Genomic DNA, 15,768 nt, shown 5'->3' with positions numbered 1-15,768 from the left:
ACTATATTAAAAATTAACAGTGTGGGTAGGAGAAGAGATGTAGCTTCAATGAGATGCAGATGGCATCCTCTGAGAGAGAGAGCAACTAAATTAATTCTAGTAATTTAAAATACTGCAAACAATCTATTACATAATGCCTTCATCTTTGGGTAAAAGATCAGATTTTTTTCAAAAAGTTGCAGCTCAAGTTATTTCTAGATAAAATCTGCTCCTCTTTGGAATTCAGTTCTTACAGAACTAGTGCAAGGTAGAGAGCTGACAGGGAAACAAAAATATGATAGCAAAGCTGGAGATTTAATCTGGAACGCATATTAGGTAGTGTTCAATTATTACCAGGTATACGAAACATCTGGTGTTGTACTTCTTCCAATCAAAGTCACACTTTTAGGACAAACTCCCCACTCCTACCCCTTTTCCTGTTTTGGACAAACTCACCTGTGGAAGAAAATTTGGACGAGGTGTGAGTCTGGGAGGAGGGATGAACTGTGGCACTTTGATGGGCTGAGGAGGTGTAGCTTGAACCTGCTAACAATAAGAGTGGGGCGGGTGGGAAGAAGACAAATTTAAGCAAAGGGAATAGGTGTGATGAGCAACTTCAAAGCTATTCAGGCACAGCCTACCCTTCTCACAGTAAATAATTCTTGCTCTTCAAGCCATTCTGAAATAAAATGGCATTTCATGTGCATAATGGAGCTAAGTATCCTTTTGTTTCACCAGCATGTAAAACCCAAGACCTCTACTATTTTTAAAAATATGCCCTCATCCTTGACATTTTTGAATTCTCCTCTTTGTTTTACGAGTCAAAGCGCTACAAATAACCACAAAGAATAATCAGGTTTGGCTGCCCATTCAAGTGGAGCTGCACATGATGCTTAATTGTGCTAAGGCTTCATAACTTGGGGGGATGTTTTGAAATATTTGATAAGAGGGCATAAACAATAATATTCAAAAATGCTGGAAGGATAAATGTTATGTACTAGATAAATTATTTAGCACATTAGGACTCTGGTTCTCTCTTAAATGTGTAGAACACTGTTTTCATATACAGTAATTTGCTTTGGGAGTGAAATACTTTAGGGTATAAATGGATTTCGTTACAGCTGCAGCTCTGGATCAATTCTTATTTAAACAGCAAAACTCCGTTTAAAAGCCTGGCCTCCCTCACAAGGATATATTTTCCACTCAAGTTAATTTTTACATTTCTGCAGGCTTCAGCTGCTTAGCACTTTGTGAAACTGATTATCAGAGTTACTGGTTAGTCACAAAAGCGCCCCTGAGAAAGACTCGTGTGCAGGTTGAGGAAGATGCTGGCTAGATCCTGTCATGCAGGATGATTTCTTTGTGGGTCTAGCAGCAGCAAAAAATAGACAACGTTGGTGAGCCTCATTAAAATAATTTTAATATAAGCAGTGAAAGGAACATATATTTAAAACCATAACCTAAATAAGGAAAGTCCATGCATGGTCCTACATGCCTTTATTGGCAAGCACAGCATTGTAAACAGTTGGAGCGAAGGTGCGTTGTCAATTATCTTTCAGCACACCAAGGAAAAATATATGATATGATAGTAATCATTTGTTAAAGAAGTAAATTATTTTAAAAATTGAAACCCATTAGAGCAAAAGTATTTTCTCACATTAAACAAAGTTTCTCAATACGTGTATATGCCCAAAAGGGCACACATCTCTGTTTCAACAAGGGAAATTTTAAAAAATGGCTCACGTCCTTAGAACACTAGGCAACAAAGACCGCTTACCAATGTGACTGTATTTTTTGCCACTATTTGAACTGCCTCTGTTCCTGGACCAGTGACTTTATTTGTTGTCTGGAGGTTGACTGGCGTGTTCTGTGCATCAGTGCTAAGGACAGTTTTCTGGTTGCTATTGATGGCAGTCACCATGGCAATTGTAGGTCTTGGACCCACAACGGAGGCAGGCATGGTTGCTGTTGCTGCTTTCAGGACAAGAGGTAGTGTCTTAGTGGTGATCATAGAAGCTGTAGTTACCGTCTTCTAAGAGAAAAAAAACAAAAACCACTTTGAAACCTATTCATCGCAAACTGGACAGAGTTTGCTCTAGAAATTCACAAGTGAGAAAGCAGAAGCTGAAGTGCAAGGGAAATGCAACTGGGAAGATTTAAAACACCGATTTCTTACCTGTCAAAGCTGTATGGAATCAGCCCACTCCTTTACAAATACTTTCAATAAACCTTCCACATATAGACGTGCAACCGCACAGGAAACAACATGCCATGGCTTGCTTAATCCATTGCTGAACTGTGTGTGAAATCAATCATGTCTTGGTAGTACATGCTTTGGCGCATATAATGTCCCCATGTCTCTTGTCAATTCCATGTACCCCAAACATTAGTGTACCTATACGATGCTACAGGCAGTGTCAAATGGAATTTGTTTTGAACCAGTGTTTGTAGGCTGTGATCAAATGGATAAGAGTTAACAGGCTAATACTGAATCCAGGTAGATGGACTTTTGGTTGCTAGGGAATTCAGGAGAATTTGCCTAGAAATGCCCTTGACAGAGTGTTGAACTAACTGTTCAGTAGCAGACAGGAGTCTGAGAACCTTGGCCACCAACAGTTGTAATAGTGGGCACAATGTACTGGGCAGGAGCAGCAGGGTGTGTGTGCTTGTACTCAGCAAACATGGAACCAGGAACACCGAGGCGCAAAGTAGATGCAATGTGTACTTTAGCAGAATTTTCCAAGCATTTGATATTGAATTGAGTTTTTTTGTTTTTGCTGTTGCTCTAATGTTCCTTTTTCATTATCAGATTTAATTGACTTGGTATTTTATGTAATTTTATATTGTTGAAACACCTTCAATTTCCTGCGATATTTCAAAGCTAAAGTATCAAGACTAAAATGAGGGGCTTTCAGCATAATCAGTAAAAGCACATCACAACTAGATTTTAGCGTCACTATTATGACAGTGTTTTCACTAGTTCTTATGATCTACACAACACATTCCACAACTAAAAATAATCAGGTCTGCTAAAATCCCTTATTGAAGAACTTATTGTGGTTGTTGCACAATGTGGAAAATGCTTTGTTTATAATTATTTCAAATGAGAAAGCACATATTTAGCTAGTTTTAAAGAAGACTAATTTGGAAAGCATTGCAGATTTCCGAGTAGACAATTCAGAGATGCATGTGTGTGCAACGTAAGTTATAACTTGGTTTTCTCTATACACATTAAAGGAACGGGTTGCAGATTCAGTGCTTTCTAAGAAACACCCTAATTGGACACTGGCAAGGAAAGAGTAGAAGCAATTTCAATACAGTGTCGCTAGAGGGCTCTTTAGCATTGAACATAACTTTGTACAAATGCAGAAATGACCTGGAAGTTAATCTCAAAGTGCACAGCACAGAATACAGAGAAGAACATGAGTGTCCCTTTACAGTCAAAACTCTAGATAAAAGCAGACACCAATAATTAAAAAATGACTCACAATCTACCTGAAAGATATACTTGTTAATGCACACTTTGCTCTCTCACATTTTAAATATTATTTTGTTTCAGTTACTTTAAAAGCACATCAAGTGGAAAAGTCAGATGAGAGTCCGGCAATTCTGAATTCCTAGAGCAATATCTGAAGTGGTCCTAGTCAGTAATATATATTGACTTCCAGGTGAACAATTCCCATACAAAGCAGAGCCTTGCGAACTAAAAAGTAAGTATTCCACCAACTGTTCTGCAATTCTCTGTATAGACATGAATTGATGGTAGGATATTCATAGCAGGCCAGTCCCGATCCTTCTCCTCTTCTGATGAAAGTGCACTGCCCCATGAGGCTTTCTCTCTTCCCAGCTATGATCTAGCAATGCCCATTCCATCATGCTGAATGAAACCAAGGGAGAGAAGGAAAGGAGGGGCAGCAGTTTTTGCTTACTTTCTTTCCTTGAACTACTTCCATTCCAGTTGGTTGTTATAAGAACTTTGTAACAACATGCTAATGACGGAGTTGGCTTTCCACTTCACCTTCCCACCAATTCCCATTCTCTTTAGTGTCATTTAGCTTAGGTTGTAAGCCCAAGGGCAAAGACTGTTCTCTGTAAGCCTTTTTGGGGCCCTTTCTTCAGTTGAAGAGTGAGATAAAATTGTATATATTAATTGCCACCCAAAAGGGCCAACACACTGCCTTACATGAAGTCAGACCACTAGTGCACTTAGCTTAGCATTTGCACTAACTAGCAGTGATTTTTCAAGCAATCCAGTTAGTAGTCTCTCCTGATCCTAACTTGGAGATGCCACAGATTTTCAGGCAGGAGTCTTTCCCAACCCTAACTTGGAAATGCCACAGGTTGACTCTGGAACCTTGTGTATGTAAAGCATCACTGCTACTGAGCTGTGGCTCCCCAGATGAAGTTTCCAAGTACAGAACTAAATGAAATAAATGCCAAAAACAAATGCCTCATGTCAAGCTCCTCCTTTGTAATATCTTGTGCATGTGTCCAGATGTCATCACCCTGTGCACTTCCTTGCTTCTGCTTTGCTGCTGATAGGGAAACACAGTGTCATGGCATGTTACTGATGGGAAAGGATTTTCTTTAACAAGGGGCCACCATTTTCAGTAACAGCCGGTCACTGTGTTAGTTCTGCCCAGAGGGTCTCAAAGAGCCAGCTGGAGCAAATAACTGCTCACAAGAAAAAGGCTCAGTTTCTTGGCTGCCCCAATGCTGCTTAAAACAACAGCAATTTTCCTTAAAGCATTTCCAGTACTCTAGAAGCGTGCTTATCGCTTATCTTTTTCTAGTGAGAAGGAGCAATAGACAACATCTAAGCTTACACCTTTCTCCAAACTCAGGGCACTCCCTGGCCAAAGTTGTAGGGAGGAGGCAGTCAAGTGGCTCTCAAAACAGAGTATCAAACCAACACCATTTATGCTTCTGAGGACCTCTCTAAATACCTTATTTTCCCCAAGATTTCCCAGTCTCTAGAGTATAGTCTCTATCATGCTGAGAACAGAAAGAGGAATAGTTGTTCCCTGTTGAGATGGGAGTTTACTCTCCTCTGCCTCATTATAAGCCATATATCAGAAGCTAGACTGCCAAATGTCTACACAAAAATAACTTATTTTTTGCTAATTCAAGCAACTAGCTTTCTAAACGGACTATGTGATTCAAGCTTACTGAAATTGTAGCAAATGCCCTCAGCAATTATAGATGCAACTACATTAATCTCTGTTATTGTATTTGTGGGGAGAAGACAGTGGGGGGCAGTTTATGTGGATCCTTTCTATGTATTTCTTTGTTTATAGCCTGCTTGGTTTATATTATTATTTCTGGTACAGTGGTGCCTCGCAAGACGAAAATAATCCGTTCCACGAGTCTCTTCGTCTAGCGTTTTTTTCGTCTTGCGAAGCAACCCTCTTAGCGGCTTAGCGGCTTAGCGCTATTAGCGGTTTAGCGGCTATTACAGGCTTAGCGTCTAAAAGGCTATTAGCGGCTTAGCGGCTTAGAAAAGGGGGGGAGCGAAAAAAATCGCAAGACTCGCAAGACGTTTTCGTCTTGCGAAGCAAGCCCATAGGGAAATTCATCTTGCGAAGCGCATCGAAAAACAGAAAACCCTTTCGTCTAGCAGGTTTTTCGTCTTGCGAGGCATTCGTCTTGCGGGGCACCACTGTATTCTGTTTCATGCTGCTGAAACATATTGAACCAAGATCTCTGGACACTTGTAGTTCCCTAGTTAACAACTTCTGAAGGCAATCATTTCCACAAAAAGAGAAAACTCAAGACAATTCCACATTATTTTCCAATGAAGGACACCTATCCTTGCAGAAAATGCTGCAAGGTGGACTCTATTCTGATCCAGTTCTTAAAGCAAGAGTGTATACTCAAGAGCACTTAGTACAGATTAGCTGTGCCTTAACTGTTAAAGACAACCTGGTTAACCTGATGTGCAGTGTTGCACATCAGTTCATCATGAGGGTCCTTAAAAAAACATAAAAAACTAAAGCATGCAAGATTCATATAATACTGTTACTTCAAAATCCAGCAATTGACTTAGCTTTCTGGGGAAGCGGGGAGTGATCCATGCTTAGACTCAAGTTCATAAAGTGTTCTTGTTTCACTTAAATGCTACTGATAGCTTTGTAGCACAATCTTACACATGTTGATTCAGAATTGAGCCTTACTGAATTCAATATGACTTACTCTCTAGCAAGTGTGCACTGGATTATGATAGGTTAACTCTGATTTTGTGTTCTCTTCTTTATACAGTGATACATTTCATTCTAAGAAAGGAATACATTTTGAAAATTAGTGTAACACCTTCAACCACTTTACCTGTGATCCAAGCAGGTTTGGAGAGGCTGCAGTAGTTTGCTGCTGCTGTAGCTGTAGTGGCTGTGGAGTTTGTATTTTGTTTTCTGACTGTGTCAATGGTTGTATTTGAAACTTACTGTCCGGCTGTTCCTGTTTTACCATCAAATTCTTCCGCAGCTGTTCAACCACTCTTTTCTATCATGGAAACAGACAAAAAAACCCCAGGCATTACATTATTTAACTTGCAAAACACTATATACACTTGTTTATAAATCCATTTACTGTCTGGCTTTCAAAGGATTAATCTAGGTGGTCCAAGCTAACTGCATCGGCACTGTCCCTTATGTGTGATACAGTAGCTGTTACAATGAGAGTGTAACTGACAGGCAGCAGTGACAGAATAGACATGTCCTTCAAACAAGATGTCATTTAGCAATTAACTATGGCACTACAGTTACACATATCTGTAGGATCATTGAGCTCTCTCAACCTATTGGGTGCTACTTAATGAACTCCTCAGTATGCATTCCGAGTACTCAAGAGGGATCCTAAAAGTATGGTCATGTTTCAGATCAAGGAAATAAATGAAAATAATATACTGGCTCATTAGGCCAAAGTGCTACCAGCTACTTTGCCCCCACTTACAGAAGGCGTCTCAAGATGGATTGACAAATATTGGCAACTTTAAAAACTCTTTTTAAAAAATTAAACACTGCACACATCCATTAGAGAACTCATTTTCCCCCCAAATGGCTGAATGCAGAAACCATCAAATATGATAAGCAATAATAATATAGCCCTCAAACCAGAAGTTATGCGCACTTCAATTGAAATCCCCCCATGCACTATTGTTCCTACACAGTTCATCCTAGAATCTGTGGTATAGCCAGGACATTCACAGTTCAAACAACCTGCCTGGTTTTCAATCCTGCACAAACCTATCAGGCTAATTTCATGCAGGCGGTAAGGAGGGGGAAATGAGAGATAGGGCGGAGAAAGGAATGCGTGTGTCCTACCCACATTTGGCTTCATCCCCACCCACTGCTGGCATGAGGTCCCTGAAAGATTGTACGTAATCAAGCAAAAAAAAGTTTACACACTCTTGTCTTAAAAGTAGTTCAGTGTTTCATATAGCAATAGCCCTGAACTCTTAAGAGTACCCAATTCCCTAAAAATTTTAACTCCGTACGTGTTCTGCTACAGCAGAATCTGTTTCAGGTTCTTTGGATTTCTCCCCCCCCATCCCCTTTGGTGGCCATTGGCCAACTCTTAAAACTGCTCAGCCATTGCCTACTGAATCCACTCAGACTTTGCCTTCTCAGTCCATTCTTTTATCAAGTTCTTACTTATGCTGATCATTTGTGGCTCAGTGGTGGCCTGAAAGTATGTTATTTTCCTTGCCTGGCTACCTATGGGTGATTCTTATCAGGTGCTGCAACCTCCCAACAGTTGGTCTTTGCCCCTAAAAGGCGCACTCCTCCATTGTCTCTCGAGACAGGTGGACATCAGTGCCTTGTCTGGCTACCTATACGTGATTCTTATCAGGCAACCAAGCAAGTGGCTATTTAAAAGACTGGTTTGTAGTTTATCGAACCATGTTGCACAATCTGAATTTATTAGACTACTTTACCTGAAAACTTACACATGAAAATGAAATATGGGCAGCTGACATCAAGCAAAGAAATCTGCTCCATATCTGAGTTTATATGTGCATTCAACCATTGATCAGTCATTTAAGCTTGCTTTCTGAAACATCAAGTCTGTTATCAAGCTATTTAAAATGCTATGTCAGCAAGCAGAGACAGGAACAAAAGGAACATTTCCAGAAAGCAGAGAAATGTAGAGGAAGTAATAGAACAGAAACCAGTTACACCTGCCAAACAATGACTCCACCTATTAACATCACAGAGACTACATTACTGTGTTGAACAAGATCAGACAGCCTTTTTTATTTTCTATAGCTATATTTATGAAGTTCGGGGATAAGGGTGATTTTCTACCAGTTCCCTAGTTCAAGGAAGCCAGCAGCAGAGAGCTAGCATTCATTTGCTCCGTGTCCTTTATCACAAAACAAAAACAGCAGGGAAAGAAGGGGAAGCTAAGCTCGCATAACTCATGCGCCAAGTTGAAATCATAAGTGAGAACCAATCGGAACAGGAATTTGGTTGAGTAGGAGTCAAGTGAGTCATATCACATTCACAACTCTTCCTCCCCCAGGCCCTGAAACAAAGCCCAGGAAAGCTGTGGAGGAAAATAGGAATGAAACACCTGAAAACTTTCATTAGTTTTACAGAACTAAAGACTTGCCTACTAGCATGAAGAGCAGACAAAATGAGGAAGAAAAGTTGTTTCTCTGCTCATTTATAAAGAGTGAAAAGTTGTCATGCAGGGACACTTCCTGTCCCCTCCCCTAATTTATTACAAGACAGTTCCTTTGTTCGGTTTAAAGGAGGCATCTTCAACCTTTTCAGACCCAGGACTCACTTTTAACCCAAACATGCATTTGGGGGTCTATTTCTCAATCTTTTACCGTATATTTGCAAGGTGGCAGTGCTCCTGTTGTGACCCACCTTGGATCAGGCCACACTCCACTACACTGGTGGCCAGTGGCTTAAAGGGACTACCTGTGTTTTATGTTTTAGAATTGCAAAACTAAACACTAATAAGAAGTGTATGTATTTTATAAGCAAACATGCTTTCTAGGAACTGGTAGCCAGCCAAATACCCTTCAAAGCTTAAAAACAGGGTACCTGATATTCAGAGAAAGAGCCAGAAGGAGCAAGAATGGCTGTGCAATCCCTTCTGTCTGTATGAGTGAGAGAAGGTTGTGTAGTCTGCTTTCTCTTGGGTTTGATCTTTGCATAACATGGGCAAATGCTTTCGAGGAAAATATTATTCAACCTATTTATTTCCTCCATCACACAATGCATATAATATGTAACTTAACTCCCTTTCTTGAGGTGCCTGAACTGTGCTTAGGTTACTTCATGCTTCTGATAGTGCCACAGTTGCAGTCTGATACCACATACAGGTCGCACTGCTTGCTGGCTGAGGACTTATGAACACATAGAATAGCAGCAAAACTGAAGTGAACTTAACATTTTATGTGGGCTCCACTCTTTGATGCACCAGACCTTTTCCATTGGCCCATTGTGCCATGTTTGCTTCTTATGACTGGTGTACCTGTAGTACTCTGTTGTGTGGAGGCACCATCATTACATCGGAGCCCAATACCACTATCTATCTTCAACCGCCATCGTGCCATCAAAGCAGCTAAGCCAATGGCATCCATAGTAAGGTCAAAGTCCAGACCACCTGTGACACGAAACCAGGCTAGGGAGTGGAGTGCAATTATGGACAAGTAACACAATTAAGCAGCTTTTATTAAAACATATGATATTATACACTTCTGAAGGATACTTTGTTGGCACAAACTGGTTGTGCATTCTGGGGACCATGTGACTGACCATGCTCCTTGAATCAGTAGTAATCATTATGTTCATTTTCTCCACATAGACTGTACTGCTTGCACATTCTTTTGCTTCATTTTCACCACACCCTTTTCCTAATTACATGAATATTCGAAAACCTCAAGTCCTTGGACATATGTCATTTGCTTCGTTTCATTGTCAAAGCTACCTTAAATCAAACTAAGAGTACATTTTGTTCAACAACATTCTTGAGGATAAAGCTGCCAGAACTGTATCCGCTTTGTGAACACACTTTGTGCTGTTAAATGTACAGGAGATTCAAGATCAAAATCAACAGCTCCTAGTCTATGCATAATTGCACACACACTTTTCTAAAGTCTACATATTTTAAATATCTAAAGTCCAGGCAACTCTTATGAAACACCCCGTAAGCACAAAACAGTATAGATAAGTGCATCTTTTAATTGTTCCTTTGTGTACAAAAGTCATTACAAGATGATGCTAACTGCAAAAAAACTACAGTATAAATATGAGACATATCTGACAGCTAATGGTAAGCAGCAACTGTCCCTTGGCAACCACATCTGAAGACACAGAAATAGCCTGCTGCCCCTCCAGAAGTTGTTGGACTCCCTATCCCATAAACCCCAGCCAGCCTTGGTCAGAGATGATGGCAATTGTAGTTCAACACATTTAGAGGGCACAAAGTTGTGGAAGGCTGGGCCTAATGTTCCAACCCTACCTGAACTGCCCAAATACCAGGTTTATCTATATATATAGGCACTCCACAAGCCAGTTATTCATTTCTTCACTTCCATTTGTGAAAGCACTGTGAGCTCAGAAAGCCAACATTTCAAATAAACTTGGAAGTCTAACATTACTTGGGGATTTTAATCCCAAGATGTTGTCATGTCCTTTTTGGTACTCTCACACCACCAGTCCCCACTGAACCTGGGCTCACTATGCCTGGGCTCGTAAAGAACCAAGCAGCATTGCAATTACAGACTCCTTGTGCAAACAGGAAACAAATACTGGGTAAAAATTTTGTGTCTAATATGAGGCAATATAAAAACAAGAAGGTTTAAGTAGGATAGAATGATGGTTTTCTTTAGGCAGCGAACTAGTTACAATATTTTTAGTGTAATTTCTCATGAATGAACTGAACAAAAAAGAAAATTCTTGGCTTGCTGTATCCTGATTTAGGTCCAGACAGATCTGTTGACTTATGGTCCTGAGATACTCAGTCATGGACTCTCCAACTGATGTGGTACATGTCCTGCCTTAAACTTCCACACAAAATCTCTTGAAATCAGCCCCACATGTTCATTTTCTTGAGAGGGAATTGATCTGGCTATTTAACTATTTAGCTGATGAGATGGCAATAATACTTATCACCACATAAATGTTTAGTACAGACTTAGCAAAACAAATTGCTTGGCAGTTGTGGTCACTTGAAGTCTCAATTTCAAGAGTGGCCAAAACTTGTACACCAAGTCTCTTTCTGACTCGCATAATAATTACCCAAAACTACAAGCAACTTGGCCTACTACAGAGAGCACCTCCAGGAAGTTGGACAAAAATTAAAACCATCACCCAAGCATAATCTAATAAGGTATTGTCTGAAATACTCTGTCCAGTTATGGTCATCTGCAGGGCTGTAGAATGGGGGGGACTGAGAGGGGCCATTGCCCCAGGCACAGTTTTTTGGGGAGCGCACCAAGGTGCCCTGGCCCATCGTGAGCTGTTGTGTCCTTCTCAATGCCGCCCAGCGCTGCTTTGGCCCATGGTCCCGCCAGCCCCCATAGTGTGTCATGCCGCCCTGGGCTCTGGCAGGGAATGCTCTGCTACTGTTCATCTGTGTTTGAGAAAGCTGAAGTTAAACTTTTTTTAAAAAAAGTCACAGGCTGAAAGAACCTATCTTATCAGCAGGCTGAAATGATTTGGCTGTTTGTTTTAGGGTGGAAAAGCATTGCCAGATATATGACTAAATCATGACATTCTGCAAAAAAACTAATTTGAGTGAGGTGAATTCAGGTTAAGGAAAGCTATCAGTACAAGGATTAATCAACAACTAAATGGAGGCTAAATAGTTGGAGAGATAAAATTCTTCAATAGTTATAAGAATGAAAGAATAAGAATAAAAGAAACTTACAGAGTTAAAAAAATACTGGCAGTGTTCTAGGAGTGAATACACACCCCAATGATTCCTCAACCTTCTAGTATAAGGAATCCCAAATTCAAAAATGATTTTTTTAAATATGTAAAAGAAACAAGTATAATATGCGATAAGCAGAACCTTTTTGGAAGGTGAGGGGAGAGAATGAGAAGAAATTAGAAGAACTACTGTATTTTACAGGAGCTTTCTAAGAATGCCTTTTGTAAAAGGAGGCCCTACAAAATGGAATGAAAACTTTCCTACCAAGTTCACACATATCTCATAGTGTGGTCGTCTGACAGCTACACTGTCGTAATTTTAGACAGTTGAACCTCTGCTCTAGGGTTTACACAAGATCAAGTACTTGTCACTCTCAGAGCAGGTATAGTGAGACAGAGTGGGCAAACAGTCCATTTTTCTTTATAATTACACTCCATTAACCTTCTACATGAGAGCTCCCCTGTGCTTTCATACCAACAACACCAACTGTCCACATCTGATAAGTCTTTATGGAGTCTACAAGACCAGTACATGTAACAACAAAAACCAAAGCACTTTAATATTTCAGACTTAAGCACAAGCCAAACAAAGTTCTTTTACTTAACAATAAATATATTGATAATTATATTATTATTATTATTATTATTATTATTATTATTATTATTATTATTATTATGTATTGTTGTTGTTGCTGCTGCTGCTGATATCATCATCATCATCATCATCATCATCATTAGGAAAGCCCAGCATGAATGTTAGAGTCCCCCAGAACCATTGTCCTGGAGTTCTCCAAGTCTACACGACAGACCACTCTCACTCTCAAGTCAGAGAGCTTACTGGGCAGAGGGAAACCAACAGCATCCCTGTTCTGTCTGTAATGCTCAACACCAGGTTCAGAGCCTCAAACCCAGCTCCTAGGCAGACTGGTTTCCTAATTCAGGTACATAGCCGTGTTGGTCTGATGCAGACAAAATAAATAAATAATATAACATTGTCCAGTAGCACTTTAGAGACCAACTAAGTTTGTTTGGGGTATAAGCTTTTGTGTGCATGAACACTTCTTCAGATAACATCTGAAGACACCATTTATCTGAAGAAGTGTGCATGCACATGAAAGCTTATACCCAGAACAAACTTAGCTGGTCTCTAAGGTGCTACTGGGAAAAAATTTAAATTTATTTATTTATTTGGTCTCCTAATGAGAGACATGGAATTTTTATGGAAAACTGAAACATTCCCCCACCTCATCTGAATTGGTGCGGCACTGAATTCCTAAGCGAGCAGAGCTAAGCTGGATCTAGTCCACCCAGATCTTGGTAACGGCCAATGACTAGCTCTCCCTGCCTTTTCATAAAACTCAAGCAAATGAAAACAACTACCAAAAATGCAGGTTTTAACAACTGAGAAATTATTCATCATATCAAAATGCACGCTGAGGTGCTCTCCCTTCATTGTGGAATCTTCCCAACTGAAGAGTGTTCAGCGAATCAAGCATGACATTACAGAATAACTGTCCAATGAGAATATAAAATAAAACTTTTTTAAAAAATGTAATTTCCCTTCCCTTTCCAGTAAAAATGTCTAAATAAAAACTGGTTAGCAAACATTAGATTTATCTGTTTTTCAACACTGAGCACATAAATGACAGCCTACTCTTAAAGCTGGGTCTATTAATAATATAGCCTCCTTGGGGTTTTACCTCTGTGTCAAGAATACTATTTTTTCCCTTATGCTTGTTTATAATGATGAGGTGCTGCTGGTTCCCCCCCCCCCTTTACACAAAAATGAAAAAAACAAAAAACATGAGAAACCCAGAACTGAAGCAATCCATAATATGATCAGAGGTTTTTTAAGCGTTGCACACTCTGGATAAATACAGCCAACCAATTTACCACAGGGAAAATGTGGACAAATTCTCCACTTCTTAAATGTGTGAACTGCAACAATACAAATGACCATAACTGGTTTTGTAATATTCTGTGGTTGCTGTGCTCAACCACTAGTGATTGACTCATTCTTGGGTTGAGTACACACCATACATTTAAAGTACATGACTTCCCCTCAAGAATTCTGGGAGCCAACGTTTACCCCCCCCCCCCGAACTCCAATTCCCATAACCCTTAGAGCTTCCTAATTTCTTGGGGGAGGTTGTGTGCTTGCAGCAAGTGAAGATATTGGTTCTACCTATTCATTCATGTATTACTGCAGGGTTATTGTTTTTCAATCACTAGTCTCCCCCCCCCCCCCTTACTGGAGCAGAGTTTATTCTGTTCCACCAGACTTTAAAAAGTTAGCTCAGAGCTAATTGTCTTTGTGCTAGTTTATCAGCCAGTTAATGCATGTATTTATTTATATTACACTTTCCACAGATTTGTGTTCACACTAGTTAATGTTTTCTAAAAGATCACTGCTCTGTTTTGTGTTTAAATTGGTTATCCAGTGTCTACAACCCAAACAGAATACGGAGGAACCCAAACGTTCACTTTAACAAATTAAAATAACAATTGTGTATACACAAACACATACCTCTTCATCACAAAACAGCAACAAACATGACTTCAGAGATATCAGAGTATAATTTATTGTAAAGGAAATGAACTACTACAAAAACATGAGGGGGGTTAGAACCCCAAATGCCTAACAAAAATATCAAGTATTTAAGAATTTCATAAAGCACAGAGCCAACCACTGGAAATGTGAATTCTGAAAAGCATTAGGGAAAAGCAGAGGAAATAAACAGTACCTTCAAAGGAAGCTCTAGCAACGAAACTTTAAAGTGCAGAAGAACACCTTCCTCACTAACATCACTAGGTACAGATATTTATCCATCAACATGGAAAATGTTTCCAAAGAATGAAATTTGGAGAATGTACTACTAAGCAAACATGTGTGTCTTTGAAGGCATGGATGGACTGGAGGAAAAATAAGAAGGTTTCACAGTGACTTGCCTAAGACAAGGTTAGGGATCCTATATTTGCATAGGAATTTGAATTAATACCTCTGTCTACCCACATGGGTGTCTAAAGGACCACCCTGAGTTAATAAAGAATGGACAGAAATGTTAGGGAAAACAGCAAGTTTAATATTAAAGCGCCTCATGGCACCTCATGAAAATAAATGTAGAAGTTGCCATAGGTGTGATTTCTGTTCTGAGCCCATGTCCCATGCATAAGTGACGGTTAAAAAAAGCATCATACAGTACATGAAGTGTCCCTAGATTATTATTCTCTCCTCCACTCACAACCGCCAAATAAACACACCATTAAAATGTCCCTATCCTCACAAACGGTGCTGACTGAGCTTGCTTTTTTGTTGATGAGCAAGTTGTTTAGAAAGACATATTCTTAGCCTATATTAGAAATTCATTTTGAGGCACAAAGGCAGCTGAGTCAGTCAGCATTTAGTGGTGCATTTCAGAGGTTCTTTGTCATGGAGACCAGGCATTAATATTCCCTGAAATACTGCTGAATGCACAGTCATATACAGAGGATGGAAAGTTGTATAAAATCTTGTAAACACATCTGTCAGATGGATAGTCTCCTGAATGATTACATTTTTTAAAATTACATCTCGTTCTTAAAGAGAAGTAGTGAACAGGCTTTTTTATGCAAAAGAATACACTAGGCACTGCACTGGATATTTTTTACCCAAAGCCACTCAACTTGCAGCAGCAGCACTTGCTCCCACATTTTATTTGCAGAGCAGCTTTCTTAGAACACCTTAAGCTGATAATAAAACAAACCCTCTGTGCAAGGAAAATAGGCCAGTCCACAAGTTACATTCACACACCAAAAAGGAACTGCTATTGATACCACAAATTTGCTTTCTGCCCTGTTTACTCTTTTGGGGGAGGGGGGGCTGCCTGGTGCTTTAAATATTACATTCCATGACAGAGAAGAA

General features: G+C 39.7%; 1 protein-coding gene across 5 annotated transcripts in view; it reads right to left on the bottom strand.

The window, feature by feature from the left end:
* The window catches only part of PHF21A (PHD finger protein 21A), a 129,317-nt gene that overhangs the window by 29,018 nt on the left and 84,531 nt on the right, over nt 1-15,768 (bottom strand). For 3 of the 5 annotated variants that reach the window (XM_083464104.1, XM_083464102.1, XM_083464101.1), the window contains exons 6-8: nt 6,304-6,477; nt 1,757-2,011; nt 436-525 (exon numbers count right to left, since the gene is read on the bottom strand). In XM_083464104.1, the coding sequence (XP_083320230.1) occupies nt 436-525; nt 1,757-2,011; nt 6,304-6,477 (519 nt within the window). The remainder of the gene's footprint in view (nt 1-435; nt 526-1,756; nt 2,012-6,303; nt 6,478-15,768) is intronic. The other 2 variants (XM_083464105.1, XM_083464103.1) reach the window with 1 other exon arrangement.

Source organism: Podarcis liolepis (assembly GCF_965112155.1).
Source record: "Podarcis liolepis genome assembly, chromosome: 1".
NCBI classification, from domain to species: domain Eukaryota; kingdom Metazoa; phylum Chordata; class Lepidosauria; order Squamata; family Lacertidae; genus Podarcis; species Podarcis liolepis.
This window is presented reverse-complemented; position numbering and strand designations above follow the sequence as displayed.